The 18,897-nt window shown below is 45.6% G+C and overlaps 1 protein-coding gene across 1 annotated transcript in view; it reads left to right on the top strand.

The window, feature by feature from the left end:
• Positions 1 to 3,816: 3,816 nt before the first annotated feature.
• Positions 3,817 to 18,897, top strand: part of LMF1 (lipase maturation factor 1) — a 108,316-nt gene continuing 93,235 nt past the window's right edge. Inside the window, exon 1 of the mRNA XM_045849087.1 lies at positions 3,817 to 4,023. Coding sequence (XP_045705043.1) covers positions 3,831 to 4,023 — 193 coding nt within the window. The 5' untranslated portion in view covers positions 3,817 to 3,830. The remainder of the gene's footprint in view (positions 4,024 to 18,897) is intronic.

Below are 18,897 nucleotides of genomic sequence, written 5' to 3'. Positions count from 1 at the left end.
TGCCAGGCCAGGGTGCCTGGGGACAGCTGGACGAGGTGCTGACACAGGGCTCATTCCTCTGTGAAGTCGTCCCTCAGCTGCTGGGAATGCCGCCAGCCCTCGGGCTTGTGTGTGTCCTGGCTCCAGAGGCAAGCCGGAGGGGCTGCGGACGGGCCCATCAGGGACTTGGGCCCACCTAAGGGCTCTAGCTTGTGTGTGGATCTGCACAACACTAGCCCCAAGCTTGGGCTGACAGCTCCTCTCAGGGCGCCCCCCATTTTGTTCCCTCTCCTCCTTTTCTTGGCTCCCTGTCTGGCTTGCCCCGGGGTCCTCCTGTAACCAGTCCCAAGCAACTGGACCTCATCTCAGCCCCTCACTTTTTTTCATACAGTATTTTGCTTGAAAACGAAGGTTCAGGAGTGCCCTGCCCCTCAGTCCCCTGCTGCTGGTGAGAGGTTGCCTGCTGGAGAGTCCACCGTGCCTGCCTGTGGTGCAGGCACGGAGCTGTCGGGTGAGAGGAAAACACCCTGGAGCCTCTCCAGCGCAAGCTCCGGGCTCCATGGCTGGCCCGTGGTTTGCAGAAAAGGTTTTCTTTGTTTTTAAGTAGAGCGCATTCTTGGGGCAGAAGACACACTCACACCTAAGTATTATTCTAAAACTGTTTGGTGCTCCCTAATAGAGATCAAGAGGTAAATTTGGCAGGAATGATATAATCTATTCTGACAGGAAAAAGCAGTGCCTTATAGGTGATTCTGAAACAACACTGGGGTATATTTTTTATGGGTTTTTTTGGAGGTGAAATTCACATAGCATAAAATTAAGAATTTTTAAGTATACCATTTAGTGGTATTTACTACATTCCCGATATTGTGCAATTATCACCCCATCTAGTTCTAGAACACTTTCATCACTCCACAAGGAAACCCTGTACCCATTAGCGGTCGCTCCTCATCCCCCTCCCCTGGCCCCCGGGAATCATGGGTCTGCTTTGTCTTTGTGAATTTGCTTATTCTGGACATTTCACATAAGTGGAACCAGACAACACACAGCCTTGTGTGTCTGGCTTCTCTCACTTGGCATGACAGTTTTGTGGTTCATCTATGGGGACCCCCCCAAAAAACAGAATTATCTTCTGGAGGGCAGACCCCCTTGTAGTACAGGCTTCCCCTATTAGGTGAGTGTGCTAGGAACCCATCTGTATCATTGTACCAACTGGCAATGTTGTGAGAGGCTGCGTTCAGGTTCAATGAATTTTTTTTTAAGACACCACGCATTTCCCCATTTCACGATGGGTGATTTACAAGCGCACCTGCCCATACTGTGCTGAGTGTTCAGCAGTTCCACGGCTCAGAACAGCCTGACCCCCGCCTCACTCTCCCTATTCACTCATTTTGCCCCAAGTGACTTTTTTTTGTTTGTTTGCTTGCATTAAAAAAGCCCTCCAAGGGAAATGTTTCCCTGATGTGGAAGAGGTGAAACAAAAAACAGCACAAGCACTAAAAGGCATCAAAATCGAACAGTTCAAAAACTGTTTTGAGCAGTGGAAAAAAAAATGTCTCGATGAGTGCATTGCATCAAATGGAGAGTACTTTGAAGGTGACTGAAGATTAAACATGTAAGACTAAATACACAATTTTTAATAAATATATTCCAGTGTTTTTGCCTCCCCTCGGTATGTTACAGCATGCGTCAGTACTTCACACCTTTTCATGGCTGAGTAATGCAACGGTGAACTTTTGATTACATTCAGGCTGAATGGGCAAGAACTGAGCTGTTGGCCAGCCCGTCCTCTGCCCAAGCCCTGTGGGGTCCACTCCATCAGATGAACTGGACCTCTGAGGTCAGCTCCCAGGAAGGAGGACCCTGGAGAAAACACAAGAACATGAGCTCCCAGCGGACCTCTTTGATGGCCTCTCCCACCCTGGGCAAACCCAAACAGGGAACCCGGAGCCCAGCAAGCTGGAGGCCTGACAAGGGGCCCTTTCTGTTGTGTACAATGCCCCATTGTGCCCTTCTCTGGGGAGAACAATGCAGCCCCCAGCCAGGGGACGCTGAGGACAAAGGGCCCATTTGTGAGGACCATCCCCACCTGAAAAGCAGCACCCGGGTCACACCTGACGGCAGAGCTGTCCTTCTTTACCTTCTATCTCCTGAGCAGTTCCCGCATCCGGACAGGGACCCGGGTAAGCTTGGGCCCGCTTGGGCCCGCTTGGGGTGAGGGTGCTGGATTTTCCCAGTTCTCCCTAAACAGCTGTGCTGGCCCCTACCAAGCACCGTGCCTGAACAACAGGAACAGGGGTTGCTGGGTGTGGGTTCTTATGGAAGGACCTGGGAGCTTGGGCCAGGGTACGTGTTCCTCTGATTCCCAGGGCTGTGAGCCCTCTGGGTACATGCTTCCCTGCTGGGGGTTTACCAGGATGTGGAAGGTGTTTGCACCGCCCACGGCAACATTTTTTACAAGTCCCACTTCAAAGCTGGGTTCCAAAGGGACGGTTTTCATGGGAAAGAAAAAGTAACTTAAAAAAATCACATTGTAAGATGCACGTACATGCTGTTACTTCAACAATGGTTGAGTGGGTGGGGCTGAGGAGGGGTTCCAGAAGTTGCTGGTCTGGCCTAGATTTAGGGGACCCTATGTCCAGAGCCAGTCCCTACCCTCATGGAGCTCACACTACAGATGGTGAAGATTCAACTAAACAAGCAAGAAAAACTGGTAATCTGATCGCACAAGTATTGATAGTTTATATGTCAAAATACTAGGAATGAGATTTAAAAACAAAAAAACCAGGACAAACATTTGCAATATACACAAAAGGAACAGGATCTTTTGATATGTAGGAAGTTCTGCCAAATGAATGAGAATACCTACCTCAGTGATTTGTTTCCAGGTATCCCACAGTTTACCCAATGAGCCCTGGGGCTCTAATGCTACTTTGTCCCGTACACCCCTGCTTTCCTCTGACGAAGGCCTATGATTCCACCCTCTTGGAGCCACCTCTCCTAGGCAATGCCTGGACTGCTGTCTTCAGAATGTAGAATTGCTGGGTCCTCGCTGGGGTTCTGCTTAGGTCATTGCTGGAGGTCCAGTCTTGAGGGCCCATAAGAGCTCTGCCTAACAATGGCTTTACTGGCCTAAGCTGGGAGATCTGGCTAGATTTCAAGTCCCACCCTGTCCCTCACCACCTGTGTGACTTCCATCCCAGCATCCTCCCTGGACAGCATAAGTGAGAAGTCAGGGAGGGGACACCTGTGAGGCACCTGGCCACACACCCCATTGCAGGCAATAACAGCCCGACACCCTAGGTTGAAGCTACAGCTCTGGCCTTTCCTGTGTGGGACTGCGACTCCACACACCCCAGAGCCGCACAGGAGGTGAAGTACCCGCCCGGGTATTCAGCTGCACACAGTGCAACTTCCCTGAAGCTGACCAGGCCCACCCTGGCACTGGACAGACACAAACTTTCCAACAGTCTCCTTCGCACTGCACTTCTATTTCTGGAATGCCTCCCATCCCCTCCCTAGAGCTAAGGGCCCATGAGGGCAGGCGCCTGGGCCAGGAAATGCACCCGGAGCCCTCCTCAACTTTGACTCAGGAACGAGTGAGTGAATAAATGGAGTGGGTAAAACCCCTTCCAAGTGGAGTAATGCTCGCGGTCTTCTCAGGTACACCCACTTCCTTGCCCTCACTGTTTCAGTGTCCCGCACCGCCTGCGGGGGGCGCGCGCGCGTTCGGGCCTGGCGCGAGCTACCGCGCAGGGGCTTGTCTTCGCAGTTGTGGGCGGAGAAACCAGAAGGAGCGGGCGTGGTCTCGGCTGTGGGCGGGGCATTCCGGCGCGCAACGCTCCTCGCGCATGTACCCTGAAGGCCCGGCAATGGCAGCGCCCGAAGAGCCCCTTAGGAGGCGGAAGGTTGCAGGCGCTGGCCAGGAGCCTGGGTCTCCGCTGGGGCAAGGGCGCAGCCCCACGGCCTGCAAGGCCCGCCTCCGCGCGGGCACCTTCTGGTTGACCAGGATCGTGCTCCTGAGGGCCCTCGCTTTCGTTTACTGTGAGTCCGCGGGGCCTGGGCCCCGTCGGTATCGCTCTTCTGCGCGCGCACGCGACCCCCGCCAGTAACCCTGCCCCGCCGGGTCCCCTGGCCGCTCCTCGGGCGGGTAAACAGCCAAGCTCCCAGCCGTACGCTCCCCCTCCACACCACGTGCACGCCTCCGCGTAACCCCCTCTCTTTCGGTCCCGAGGGCTGGTTGAGGTCTGGGGTGAGGGATGAGGGTCCTCGCAGGTGACTGCACCTGGTTCACCTTTGCTCTCTGTCGCCTGCCTCGACTCCCCCAGCCCCTCCCACTGGAGCAGCCAATCCGCAAAAAGAGAGTAGCATCTCTACTCGGTGCGCCTCCGATTCCACGAGTGCATCTTAACTTGCAGACAACCCCTGTGAGATCTGAAGCCTCCTGATCCTTCATCATCCTGGAGGCCAAGCGGGTCCGAGGTGCTCCCAGGCCTCCTGATGTTCACCGGAGGCTTCTTGGCAGCTTTGAGACAGCGGCAGATGAAACTTGCACATTACCCGCGGGGCTCGGTGACATCCACATCTGATTAGGCTTAGAACTGCCTGAGAACCAGGCAGCTGTGCAGGGCGTGCCCAGCCAGCTTGCAGAGCCCCAGAGAAGTCAGTCCGTGCCCAGAACATCAATAACCTCTGCCCTGGCAACCAGCGCTGAGTCCGCCTCCCCCATCCCACTTCCTACACCCAGAAGGACACAACGTGCTGAGCACGGGAGCAGCAGTGAACACACAAGTATGCACTTCATCAGCCTAACCTGCAGTCACGACTAAAACCAAACTCTGAGATTCTCAAATCAAATCTAGAAGTGAGGGGAGACCAGTAGGGATGGGGAACAGTCCCAGGCTGAGGTGTTAGCTGAAGCCCTCAGCTTCTAGCAAGGTCCAGAGGGTGCTGGTTCCTGGCAGTGATTGTGCGCCTTCATTTCTAAATCTCTTTCCTGACACGTGGAAGAAAGTGCAGAATTTCAGCCCTTCTCAAAAAGGGCAGCACCCCAGGAGGGTGAGGCTGGGTGTCTCCTTCCCTGGGATAACTCAGGCCGTCTCCTAGCACACAGTGGACACCGATTGTCACTGCAAGGCTTTCTGAAGGGACTCCGAGTGCCATGGGATTGTCAATATGTGCTCTCAGCTCAGCCCTTTTTCTCTGTTACATAAAAGAGTTCTTGCAGTGTTGTTTTATCCTCCACAGGATTTAGTAGTTATCCAAACGTTTGAGCTGTCACTTAGCAAAAGATGAAGTCAAGACAAAGTTAATCTGTGAGACTTTAATAGACCTTTAAAAGGGAGCCTATCACAGTGGAAAAACCCCAGTGGCTTCATGTGCAGAGAGAGTGCACAGCTTTATAACACCTGGCTCTTGGCTTTCAAATGAGCAGGACGCCTTTGATCTCTGAGGGGATTCTCTGTTCAATTCAAAAGGAAACAGTTTTGAGCCACTGGGTCAAGCAGATATATTCTGTGCTGATCACAATGATTTGCTTTGGCAGATGTACTTTTTTTCTATCTTGGGAGTATATTTGGGGTAAAATCCGTGTTTGTCAACTGTATAAAGGAACCAGTTTCCCGTCTCTCAGGGACAAGTTGTCTGGCTGAGATGGCTAGGGACAAGTGAGCCGCACTGATCATTCTGCACCGATCTTTTTCTAAAGAGTTCTGTGTCTCACTGGCCTGTAAGGCACTTCAGAGTGTCTTGACGTACAATCCCAGTGATTATCCACTGTGCCATAGGGGCTGTCCACACAGTTCACTTGATGTTGGATTTTATAGTTACCCAGGGACTACCAATCCCACCACAAGGCTGAATGATGGACCCCTGTCCTACGCTTCCTTCACCCTCTATACATTTATTAGACTTCTCAGTGTTAACATACTGATCTGTTCGTCCACTTGTGAGCTCTTTGCAGCTCAGACACTTTTATTGATACCTCTATCTCTGTCTTCTAGGGGTATGTCCTGGTCTGTAAAATTTGCTTGACTTTGCCCACCGTCTTTATTATTGCTCTGTGTCACCATGGGATACTTTTTCAGCCATGTTCCCCTCCTCTCCCGTGCCCCCACGACACCCTCGTTCCCTGGGTGTGCACCTGCTGCACACCCACAAGGCCCAGTGGTTCTTTCTCCAATTGTATTTATAATTTCTCAGATCTCATACCTCCTTATTTTTTGGTTTATTCTCTCTTTTTGCTGGAGTATATCCCCAAACAACTTTTCAAGAAAGGATATGGAGAAGGTAAACGTTACCTCTTTGCGTGTGTGGAAATTATCAGTTTGCCTGGGTTTGCAAATCTTTGTCAAAGCAATTTTCCTCAGAACTTTCTTGTGTTGAGGAGAAGTCTTCACACAGTCTGACTCCTGCTCTTTATGCAAGTGACTAAAGAGAAACTCTTCTCACACTTTTGACACCAAATGTGTGAGTTTTTTCCTCACACTAAACAGTTCTGACAGAGCCTGCCTGGCATTAACCAGACTGCCCCCACTTCAGACTGTAGTTTGCAAGTACAGGTTATCACCTGTTCTTCTGACTGACCAGACATAAATCAGGGTTCCTGCCCTTGCTGCTGTGGCTCAGTGGATTGAACAGTGGCATATGATGTGAAAGGTCACCAGTTCAATTTCCAGTCAGGACACATGCCTGGGTTGCTGGCCAGGTTGCCAGCTGAGGGTGTGTGAGAGGCAACCACACATTGATGTTTCTCTTCCTCTCTTTCTCCCTCCTCTCTCTCAAAACAAATAAATAAAATCTTTAAAAAACTCAAGGTTTCCATGACCCCCTCCTCGGGTTCCATAATGCACTAGAAGGGCTCCCAGAACTCAGGGAAACGCTTAACTTAGGTTTACTGATCTATCATAAAGGATACAACTTGGGAGCAGCAGACAGAAGAGCTGCATGGGGACGGTGTGGGGAGGGAGTGGAGTTTCCATGCGGTCCCCAGGAGCACCACTTTTGCAGCACCTCTACTTGTTTGACAACCCAAAAGCTCTCTGAACCCCTTCTTTTAGGGTTTTTATGGATGTTCCATTACATGGGCTGGTTGATTAAGGCATTGGTCGTTGTCGATTAGCTCAGTCTTTAACTCCTCTTGCTCCAAGATGGTCAGGGGCAGGGCTGAGAGTTCCAGCCCTCTAATGACAAGGTGGGTTCCCCTAGCAACCAGTCCCCATCCTCTAAGGGTCACTTCATGGGAATAAACTCTGGTAAAGTTGAAAGGGGCTTGTTAATGAATAACAACAAATGCTTCTCTCACCCCGTCACTCAGGAAATCCCAGGATTGTTAGGAGCTCTGTGCCAGGACCAGAGAAGACGCACATAAATATTTATTATCTGACAGTATCACGGGAACCTGTTTTTCTCTCTGAAAGCCTTTAGAGTCTCTGCCACCTTGCCATCCTCTCCCCCATCCTTGCTCTGGGTCCTTGTTATTTAATGGCGGGTCTGTGTGAAGTTCCTTCCTTGTTTCCTCTCGGGGGCCTCAGGAAATCTGCCCTGTTCTGAATGAGGTTCTGTGGCCCTCCCCAATCTGCTGACGGAAGCTCATGTCCCAAATGCTCCAGTAGATACCAAACCTCACTGGGGGACCACCAACCCATCAAGCCTCCCCACTTGGGTGGAGCCTAAAAAGCTGCTTCATGGAGCTAAATGAAGGTTTGATGGAAAAGAAAATGGGCTCCTCCTAGGCCCTGGCAGTTGTGCCCCGATGTGGAACCCACGTATGTGACCGCCGTGACCATCTGAGTAATGGTGGCTGTGCTGTGGGCATCTCCAGAAGGAAGCGTGAGCACTGGAGCCAGCCAATGGAGGACTTTTGACATACAAAATTTGCTTATTTTAATGATTTCACATTGTTACCTTGGAGTCCCTGGAATAGCATTTTTTTTTAGGTTGTGGGGTTATTTTTTGTTTTTGTTTTTCTTAAAGATTTTGTTTACTGACTTTCAGAGAAAGGGAAAGGGAGGGAGAAAGAGGGAGAGAAACATCAATGTGTGGTTGTCTCTCGCATGCCCCCAGCCGGGGACCTGGCCCACAACCCAGGCATGTGCCCTGGCTAGGAATCGAACCGTGATCTCTTAGTTCTCAGGCTAGCGCCCAATCCACTAAACCACACCAGGCAGGGCAGATAACATTCTTTAAAAATCCAACTTTGAAAGGCTCTCAAAGCTAGTTTCTGGTCAACTCTATAATTCCTGGATTTGCTTATAGTACCTTCTTTTGGTTCAGACGCATCTTGCGATACCATGCTTATCATGTGTATTTTGATTTGTGCAATTGCTCTGCCCTATTTCCTTACATTACATAGAGTTTTATTCTTTTCCTCTCAGCTAACACTCATCATTTGAGTACTGTGCTCTGAGATAAATTTCAGTTGCACTTCCTAAAAGGAGTAGCTCGTTACACCTTTGCTCACGCCAAGTCTCCTGGGGTCTCCTGGCTCAGCCTGGCTCCCCTGCAGCATCTGAGCACAGGATGGAAGCAGCAGAGCAGAACCATTCATACCCATATTTGCTAAACACTTAGCTGCTTTTTGGTAATTTGAGGGAAAAGTGGAACCAAAAGAACGCTTGAAATCTTGCCTTATTCTGTGTTTTGAGCTTCCAGTGATTCTGAGAGTTCCTGAGACATTCCTCGTCCTCGCCTCCAGGCCACCTAAATTCTAATGGAATGCTCTGCTTGGTTTTGTCGGCTTCTCAGTAAAATGCTTCCAGTTTGTGTAAAAAACAAGCCCACTGCCCTACCTCTGAGCTCTCTGCAGCACAGGCCTTTACAGAAGAAGTATCAGAGGCCATTGTACCAAGGCCACCATTTAACCACCGTCAGTAAAAGCCACCTGGTGAAGAAGGACATTTCAGGGATGATTCTGATTCAATTTTATAATGATTTATCTGAAAGGAGAGAAAACTAATTTTTAAATTAATTTTTAATTGAATTTATTGAGGTGACATTGGTTAATAAAAGTATATAGGTTTCAGGTGTACAGTTCTCTGGTACATCATCTGTGTATCGTATCATATGTTCACCACCCCAAGTCAAGTCTCCTCCATCACCATTTATCCCCCCGCCCCCTCTCTTCTTTATTTTTAAAGACTATTTGCAGACTTCTTGACAATGCATGTATAGGTATATGGGTGACCCGGCTACCTCTCCTAGAGCAGTCTCCAGGCTACCCCCAGCAAGCAGCTGAGGAAAGTCTTATGCCCCACCCCCACCCCTTTCTAGAGTGGGCTGGGGGCTGACTGAGCCTCTCTAAGGTTGGTTGGTTGGTTGGTTTAGCTTTATGATCCTATGATTTTTTTTGAAATTTTTGTTTATTCTTTCTACTTAACCATTTCTATAACAGGAGTAGAAATTTAAATCAATTTTATTCTCTGAAATCTAAATCTAGTCTGTCTTTTTTTCTGATAAGTTAGGAAGTTTCCTGTGCTTCTTGTCTTAGAGTTACTTTTTAAACTATTTAATTGGGGAAATCAAATTTCATTTTTCTTCCATGGCACTGGAGTGCAAATTATAGTTTTGGGCAGGAAGGACATCCAGCTGTTGAGCCCTTGATAATCAGGTCTCTGTGTGGAAAAGCCAGGGGGTTCATAGTGTGTGGGAGCAGTCTGCCTCAGGAAAGACACACGGACTCGTGAGCGGTGGGTGGGAACTGCTGTGGGTGCTCTCTGCTGCCCTCCCCACCCAACCTCTGCGGTGTTGCAGCCCTGTCCATCCTTACTCGTGATGTCGAGACTGCCGCGTGTCTCTGTCACGAGTGAGGCAACCTCTGTTTGAGGTTGCCTATCCAAGCTGTCTTCCGGAGGCTGATCACTGAGTCCAGCCTGTGCTCCAGGGGTGCGGAGGACTCACTGCCACCCTTGGGAGTGGGTGTCTCCATGTATTTATTATTTGGAATTGCTCTAAAGAAGTTTTGTGCCTGTCTTCTCCCTGTTTATCAACCCACATTTAGTTTCACTTTGGGCTGTGGTCCAACACTGTTACTGTGGCGTCGGATGTCTGACTCTGGTCAGTGGTGGGCCTTCCCACATATGTCCTTTGTCCCTGTGACATGCTTTTGTCCTTCCTTCTTTGAGCACTTCTTTTCTGGTGCTACAGGAAGCTGCCTGCTCCTTTCCTATTTCCCAGGCTTAAAACCAGCCACTTCTCCAGAGGCCCTCGTTCCTCTTATTGGAGAGTGGTGTTAGGAGCCCAAACTGGGTGCCCATTGCTGCAGGTGTCACTGCTTCCAGACCTCCTTAGAGGGTGGAGCTAGGCCGTGTGTGTGTGTGTATGCACTCATATGTGATTGCTTCTCTGTGTATTCCTCTGAAGGTGTGGTCAGGTAAACGTGAACTCGCCCTGGCATCTCCAGGTCTAATCCAGTGCACAGGTGTGTGCTGGCCTCCTGTTCTTGCTTACCTGGAACTCCCTTCTGTGCGGGTGAGAAATCTTGCCCCGCCATCTGCCACAGTGTGTTTGCTCATCCCCTACCCCCTGCGCATGCAGAGTGCTTGCAGAATTATTCCCCTACCCCCGTGAGAAAAACCAACTAGACTCCAGTGTTTATATACAGTTCCTTTTGGCTTTGTTCTTACAGTTTTCACTCAAAACATTTTCCAAAGTTACTTAGGGCAGCCCTCTTTACCCTCCCATTCAGTGTGGTCTGTTACACATTTGCAATAGAGTTCAATTCATTTGTCACAGTCTGCATTCCATCCTGGCATCCCCTGACCTACTGGCTAGGTTGTTTTGATAGTTCGTATACATTAAAGTTCATTTTTTGTGATGTGCAGCTCTATGGGTTCTGACAAATGCATTGTTATCCATCATCCAGCACTCTTCAGTATAGTTCTATCCCCCCAAAATTCCCTGGTGACATAGTCACAGCTTCCCCGCACCAGCTCCCAGCGTGCTCTGATCTGTGTTCTGTCCCTGTGGTTTTGCTGTTTCCAGTCTGCTGTATAAATGGAATCCTATGGCATGTAGATTTGGGGTCTGGATTCTTTTATTTAGCAAAATGCACTTAAGATTCATCTGTGTTGTGTGAATCAGCAGCTCCTATGTTTTTGCCTCTGAACATTATTTCATTGTATAAATGTACCACAGTTTGTTTACCCGTTTCCACGTTGAGAGACACCGATGTCCAGTTTTAGCAATCACGAGCAAAGCTCTGATAAACATTTGCATGCGGGTTTTTATGTAAATGTGTTTTCAGTTCAGTTGGGTGAATACCTGAGGTTATCATTGCTGGGTCGTGTGGTAAATCTGCTTGGCTCACTAAGAAACTGCCAGACACACCCAGAGTAGCTTACCAGTTTGCATCCCACCAGTGATGAGAGTTCCTATTGTTTTAAATCCTCTGGAACATTTGGTGTTTTCAGTTTTTTGGATTTTGGCTGTTATGATAAGCGTGTGGTGATATTGCATTGTGGTTTTAATTGGCATTTCCCCAGTAACAAATGATATTGAGCATCTTTTCATGTGTTTTTTGGCATCTGTATATCTTCTTTGTGTGAAACAGATGACTTCAGTGTCGGTTCAGATCATTTGCCTATTTTAAAACTTGGATTTTGGTTCTCTTATTAAGTTTTAACATTACTTTAAATATTCTAGGTATGAGTCCTTTGTCAGATACAAGATTCACAGATACCTTTAGCTTTTCTTTTCCTTCCCTTAAAGGTATGGTTACAACCCTCATTGGTGTGGCTCAGTGGGTTGAGCATCATCCTTAGAACTGAAAGGTCACTGGTTCCGTTCCTGATCGGGGCACATGCCTGGGTTGCAGGCCAGGTCCCCAGTTGAGAGTGTGTGAGAGGCAGCCAATCAGTGTTTCTTTCTCACATTGATGTTTCTCTTCCTCTCTTTCTCCCTCCCTTATCCTTTCTCTAAAAATAAATAAAATCTTAAAAAACCTTTTTTTAAAGTATTATTTACAGAAGTTTTTAACTTAATAAATACAAAATACATTTCTTGTTTCTTTTCCTTTTAAGTATATTTTATTGATTATGCTATTACAGTTGTCCCTTTTTTTTCTCCCTTTTATTCCCTTCTGCCCTGCAGCCCCCCTCTCACCAGCATTCTCCCACCTTAATTCATGTCCATGGGTCGTACATACAAGTTCTTTGGCTTCTCCATTTCCTATACAATTCTTAACTTCTCCCTGTCTGTTTTGTGCCTACTATTTATGCTTCTTATTTCCTATACCTTTTCCCCCCATTATCCCTCACCCCCTCCCTGCTGATAACCCTCCATGTGATCTCTATTTCTGTGATTCTGTTCCTGTCTAGTTGTTTGCTTAGTTTGTTTTTTAGGTTCAGTTGTTGATAATTGTGAGTTTGTTGTCATTTTACGATTCATATTTTTGATCTTCTTTTTCTTAGAAAAGTCCCTTTAACATTTCATATGATAAGGGCTTGGTGATGATGAACTCCTTTAACTTGACCTTATCTGAGAAGCACTTTATCTGCCCTTCCATTCTAAATGAAAGCTTTGCTGGATAGAGCAATCTGGGATGTAGGTCCTTGCCTTTTATGACTTTGAATACTTCTTTCCAGCCCCTTCTTGCCTGCAATGTTTCTTTTGAGAAGTCAGCTGACAGTCTTATGGGAGCTCTTTTGTAGGTAACTGTCTCCTTTTCTCTTGCTGCTTTTCAGATTCTCTCCTTATCTTTAACCTTGGGTAATGTAATTATGATGTGCCTTGGTGTGTGCTTCCTTGGGTCCCACTTTTTTGGGACTCTCTGAGCTTCCTGGACTTCCTTCCTGGAAGTCTATTTCCCTTGCCAGATGGGAGAAGTTCTCCTTCATTATTTGTTGAAATAAGTTTTCACTTTCTTGCTTTTGTTCTTCTCTTTCTGGTACCCCTATGATTCAGATGTTGGAATGTTTAAAGATGCCCTGGAGGTTCCTAAGCCTCTCCTCATTTTTTTCAATTCTTGTTTTTTCATTCTGTTCTGGTTGATTTCTCCCTTCTGCGCCAAACTGTTGATTTGAGTCCTGGTTTCCTTCCCATCACTGTTGTTTCCCTGTACATTTTCCTTTATTTCACTTTTCATAGCCTTCACTTCTTCCTCTATTTTGCAACCATACTCAACCATTTCTGTGAACATCCTGATTACCAGTGTTTTCAACTCTGCATCTGATAGGTTGTCTGTCTTTTCACCACTTAGTTGTATTTTTTCTGGAGCTTTGATCTCTTCTTTCAATTGGGCCATATTTTTTTGTCTTGGTGCACCTGTTATGTAATTAGGGGCAGAGCCTTAGGTATTCACCAGGGTGGGGCAACTCACATTGATGCTTTGTGATCCTGTATGTTGGGGAGAGGTCCAAGAGAGAACAATGCTGCTTGCTCAGCTCCTGGCCAGGTTTCAGTCACTTCCTCCTCTACCCACAAGCAAATTGGGTCCTTCTGGGGCTGATTCCTGAGTGGGTGGTTTTATATATGTTCTAGGACCCTGTGGGTCTCTTCCATAAACTCTCCTGTAAGGCTGGGAGTTTCTCCCTCTGCCACAACCCCCACAGGTTTTTTCAGTCAGAGGCTTTGAGGCTTTATTTCCCCGTGCTGGAACCCTGGGTTGCACGGTCTGTCTTGCTCCCTAGTTGTTCTCCCAGTTTATCTGCATGTGAATGTGGAACCGCCTGCTCCACTAGCCACAGCCTTGCCCACACTGGCCCTCCAGCTGCCACCTTGCTGAGCATCCTGGCTGCCCGTCTCCGCCCCTTCTACAACTCTGGATGACTGTTTCTTCTTTAACTCCTTCTCTTTGGTTGTTGGACTTCTGTACAGTTCTATTTTCTGGCAGTTCTGGTTGTTTTTTGTTTTTAAATTGTTACTGTCTTTTGGTTGTGCGAGGAGGCACAGTGTATCTACCTATGCCTCCATCTTGGCTGGAAGTCTTCAAGATAAGGACTCAATATTTTTCTTTCATGGATCATGCTTTTAGTGTCATATCTAAAAACTCATTGCCAGGTCCAAGTTACATAGATTTTCTTCCAGAAGTTCTGTACAAGCATAGTTTACATTGAGGTTCATGGTCCTTTTGGAGTACATTTTTGTGAAGGTGTGAGATATGTGTAAAGGTTCATCTTTTTGCATATGACATCTAATTCTCTAGTATCACTTGTTGAAATCAGGTGACTGTATTTGTGAAGGTCTATTTCTAGGCTCTCTATTCTGTTCCATTGATTTATGTGTCTATCCTTTTGCCCATGTGACACTGTCTTGATTACTATAGACTTGCAGTAAGTCTTGACATTGTTTAATAGAAGCCCTCCAATTTTGTTTTTTATGAGAATTATTTTGCCTATTCTACTTTGCTTTTTCATATACAGTGGTACCTTGGTATTGTTGTTAATTTGTTCCAGAAGTGATGGGTGTCAAAACTGACAAGCACTGAATGATGAAGCATTTTCTCTTGCAAGGTGGCGTTGTGACTCGTATGAGTTCTAGCAAGTGCACGAGTCCCAAGTAAGCACAGAGTGCCGAAACATTTTTTTCTCATCAAAATGTGACAAATACAGGATTTAACAAGTTCTGAAGCTGATGAGTTCCAAGATATGACAAATAATTTTTTAATCAGCTTGTCAGTATCTATAGAAAAGCTTGCTAAATATTTTGTTTGAGATGACATTGAATATATAGGCCAAACTGGGGGGAACTAACAAGCTGACTCTTCAGTCCATGAACGCAATGTATCTCTCCATTTATTTAGATTTTCTTTTCATCAATGTTCGGTAGTTTTTCACATACAGATTCTGTTAGAATCTGTTAGATATTACCCATGCACTTTTTTTGGTTGCTTTGTCATTTTTTTAAAAATTCAGATTACAGTTGTACATTATTGATACAGGAATACAATTAACTTTATGTATATTAATCTTGTATTCTGTGACCTTCATAAACTCACCTATTAGTTCCAAGAGTTTTGGGGGTTTTGTTTAAAGATTTTATTTATTTATTTTTTGAGAGGGGAAAGGAGGGAGAAAGAGAGGGAAACATCAATATGTGGTTGCCTCTTGAGTACCCACCACTGAGGACCTGGCCTGCAACCCAGGCATGTGCCCTGACTGGGAATCAAACCAGCGATCCTTTGATTCGCAGGCTGGCACTCAATCTACTGAGCCAGCAACACCAGCCAGAGCTGTTTTGTTTTGTTTTTTTAGTAGATTATTTGGAGACAATCACATCATCTGTTAATGAAGACAGTTTTATATCTTCCTTTCATATATGTATGCCTTTTCTTTCTTTTATTTGCCTCATTGCACTAGCTAGGACTTCCCATACAGTGTTGAATAGGAGTAGTGAGTCATCCTTGCTTTGCTCCAGATCTTAGGAGGAAAATATTTAGTTTCTTATCTTTAAGTATGATCTTGGGTGTTTTTCATAGCTACCCTTTATAAGTTGGTGAAATTTCCTTTCATTTCTAATTTGCTGAAAGTTTTTTTATCATGAATGTATGTTTAATTTTGTGATGTGCTTTTTGTGTGTGTCAGTGGATATTATCATAAGGTTTTTCTTATTTAGTCTTAGTATGACAAACTATACTGATCGATTTTTGAGTATTAAACCAGCATTGCATTTCTGGGATGCAGTTGGTTAGCCAAATAGTTTGTTTAGTTCTTTCCGTAAAATAAAAGATGCATTGTTAATTTTCACCAATAACTTCATTGATTTGGATATTTTTAATATGTTGGCTATCTCCTGCATGGTATAACGTCAATTGTTCTCAGTTAACATCTTGATTTGATTGCTATCAACTTGAGCTGGTCTACCTGATCATGGAGCGTTGTCCAGTGAGACATCTCCAGCACAAAACTTTGCAAACCACTTTCAACATGTTTGATCAGTCACAGCACCTTCTCCACATACTGCACAAATCTCTTTTTGCATCTCTGTGGTGTTTTTATCTTTCTTGAAATAATAAAGCATAATATGCTGAAATGTTGCATATTTTCTTCCACCTTCAATACTAAAATGGCTACACAAAAATTCAACAATTTTGATATATTTTAAAAATTTTTTAAAATTTATTTTTAGAGAGAGGGAAGGGAAGGAGAAATGTCATTTGTGGTTGCCTCTCACATGGCCCCCATGAGGGACCAGGCCTGCAACCCAGGCACATCCCCGACTGGGACTTGAACCAGTGACCCTTTGGTTCACAGCCCACACTCAATCCACTGAGCTACACCAGCAGGGGCCAATTTTGATATATTTTTTAAATGCATGCTGATATGACAGCTGTCACAATACAGTCTAACAAGATTGTTTCTAATGAAGTTGAGGACAACTAAGCACTACTAGAGCCATCTACTTTTGCCATTTATGGAAAAAATGAAACAAACTTTTTGACCAACCCAATATCATCTTTATTTTTCCTTTTGTGAGTTTTAGTAGTTCTCTTCCAAGTAATTGGTCTATTTCACTTAAGTTGTCAAATTTATGATGTTAGAGAGATTGTAATGTTCCTTTAATATCTTTTTAATGTCTGTGGGATCAGCAACAATGTTTTCTTTTTCATTCCTGTTATTGGTGTATTCTCTCTTTTACCTAGTCAATTTGACAAGAGGTCTACCAAATATATTGAACTTTTCAAAGACCCAACTTTTGGTTTTACAGATTTGCCTTATTTCTGTTCTCAATTTTAATGATTTCTGGTCTTAAAATTTAAGAAGTTTCTTTTCTGCTGTTTGTTTTGTAATTTGTTCTTTTTTGCCTGATTTCTTAAAGGAGAAGTTTAGATTTTAGACCTTTTTGTTTTTCTAACATTAGCATTTTAAGGTAAATTTTCCTTTCAGCACTGCCTTAGCAACATTCCACAATTTGTGATGTGTTGTCTTTTCAACTTTCATTCAATTAAAAATGTTTTGTGGACTTCTAGTCAAGATGGAAACATAGGTAAACATGGCTCAACTCTTCCCACAACCACACCAAAATTACAACTAAATTTTAAAATAACCATCACTCAGAACCATCAGAAACCAAGTTGAATGGAAGTGTGACAACTACAGAATTAAAGAAACAAAATCCCGCTGGTAGGAGGGGTAGAGACATGGAACAAGCTGATCCCACATCCACATGTGGTGGAAAAAGTTCTTGAGGGATGCAGGGATGAGGACTTCCAGCCCCACACCAGACCCCCAGCCCAGGGTTCCAGTGCCAGGAATATAAATGCCCATAACTTCTGGCTGCAAAAACCAGAGGGAACTGAGTTGGTGAAAGTAATTTCTGGAGTCCAAAGCTATTCCCCTTAAAGAATCTACATACAGATTTACTCAGACTCACAACCTCTGAGCTCCAGCACTAGGGTAGCAACTTGAAAGTTGCCAGAGGCATACAGGGAGGAAATATAGGGTCTAGCCTCAAGGCAAGGCTAGGGGGCAGCTTTCTCCCAGACAGAAGGACGAACAGAGGCCATTGACCAGTTTCTGAACCCTCCTTACTCAGAGGCGCAGAGTTGGCAAGCTGGTGCCATATCTGAGACTCCATCAATCTGACTAACACTGTTTGCCCTCAGTGTTAGTGAGATCTCCTGAGACTCCACCCCACCCAACATACAGCTGGTAACCATGACTTTTCCATATGAATGGCTGGTCTTGACTCATGTTTCACACCCTCCTAAATCCTATCAAACAAGCAACAGCTAAGTGGCCCCATGTACAGCACTAATAACAGCCAACCTAGATTCACAGCTTGGCTTTGCCTGGAAATCTCCAAGCCCAGCACAAGTAGCAGCCTTCTCAAATTGATTTATAGCTCAGGTAGGGTGGCCCTAGGCAAAACACAGGTGGGGGTTGACCTTTGCCTGCACCACCCAGGAAACCCCAGGGCCTTTTGCCCAGTAGACAGTTATAGACCACCTTGGTGCACCACCACCCTGCCCCTGCACAGCTGATCCTCCACAGAAGGTAGAAGTTGGTGGTCAGTAGTCACAGTCAGTCGTTACAGTGGACTGGCCTGGGTAAATCCCTTCCATTGACCTGCCACAGCAACCAAGGATCAACTACAAGAGGAGGGTGTACTCATCTTACATGAAGGGCACACCTCTAGTACCCAGCTTGGGTGATAGGGGAGGCTGTGCCACTGGACCCTACAGGACACCTACTACATTAGGCCACACTACCAAGGTAGGGAGTCATAGCGGCTCTACCTAATACATAGAAACAAACACAGGGAGGCTGCCAACTTAAAGAGACAAAGAAACATGGCCCAAATGAAAGAACAGATCAAAACTCCAGAAAAAGAACAAAACAAAATGGAGATAAGCAATCTATCAGATACAGAGTTCAAAACACCTGGTTATAAGGATTCTCAAGGAACTTAGTGAGGACCTGAACAGCATAAAAAAGATCCCACCAGAAATGAAGGATACACTAATTGAAATAAAGAACAATTTATAGGGAAACAACAGAGTGGACGAAACTGAGAATCAAATAAATGATATGGAACATCAGGAAGCAAAAAACAACCAATCAGAACAAGGAGAAAAAAAATCCAAAAAAACGAGGATAGTTAAGCAGCCTCTGGGACAACTTCAAGCATTCCAACATTCACATCATCCTTCCCTAATTTGGTGAAGGAAATAGACGTGGAAGTTCAGTAAGCACAGAGAGTCCCAAACAAGATGGATGCAAAGAGGCCCACTCCAAGACACATCATAATTAAAATGCCAAAGGTTAATGATAAAGAGAGAGTCTTAAAAGCAGCAAGAGAAAAACAGTTACCTACAGGGGAGTTCTCAGAAGACTGTCAGCTGATTTCTCAAAAGAAACTTTGCAGGCTAGAAGGGTTTACCAAGAAATATTCAAAGTCATGAAAAGCAGGGACCTACAGCCAATATCGCTCTACTCAGCAAAGCTATCATTTAGAATCAAATGGTGAATAAAGAGCTTCTCA

Source organism: Phyllostomus hastatus, unplaced genomic scaffold (assembly GCF_019186645.2).
Source record: "Phyllostomus hastatus isolate PE091 unplaced genomic scaffold, TTU_PhHast_1.1 phas_contig_64, whole genome shotgun sequence".
NCBI lineage: Eukaryota > Metazoa > Chordata > Mammalia > Chiroptera > Phyllostomidae > Phyllostomus > Phyllostomus hastatus.
Note: the sequence above shows the minus strand (reverse complement) of the source record. Positions and strands in the feature narration are given on the sequence as shown.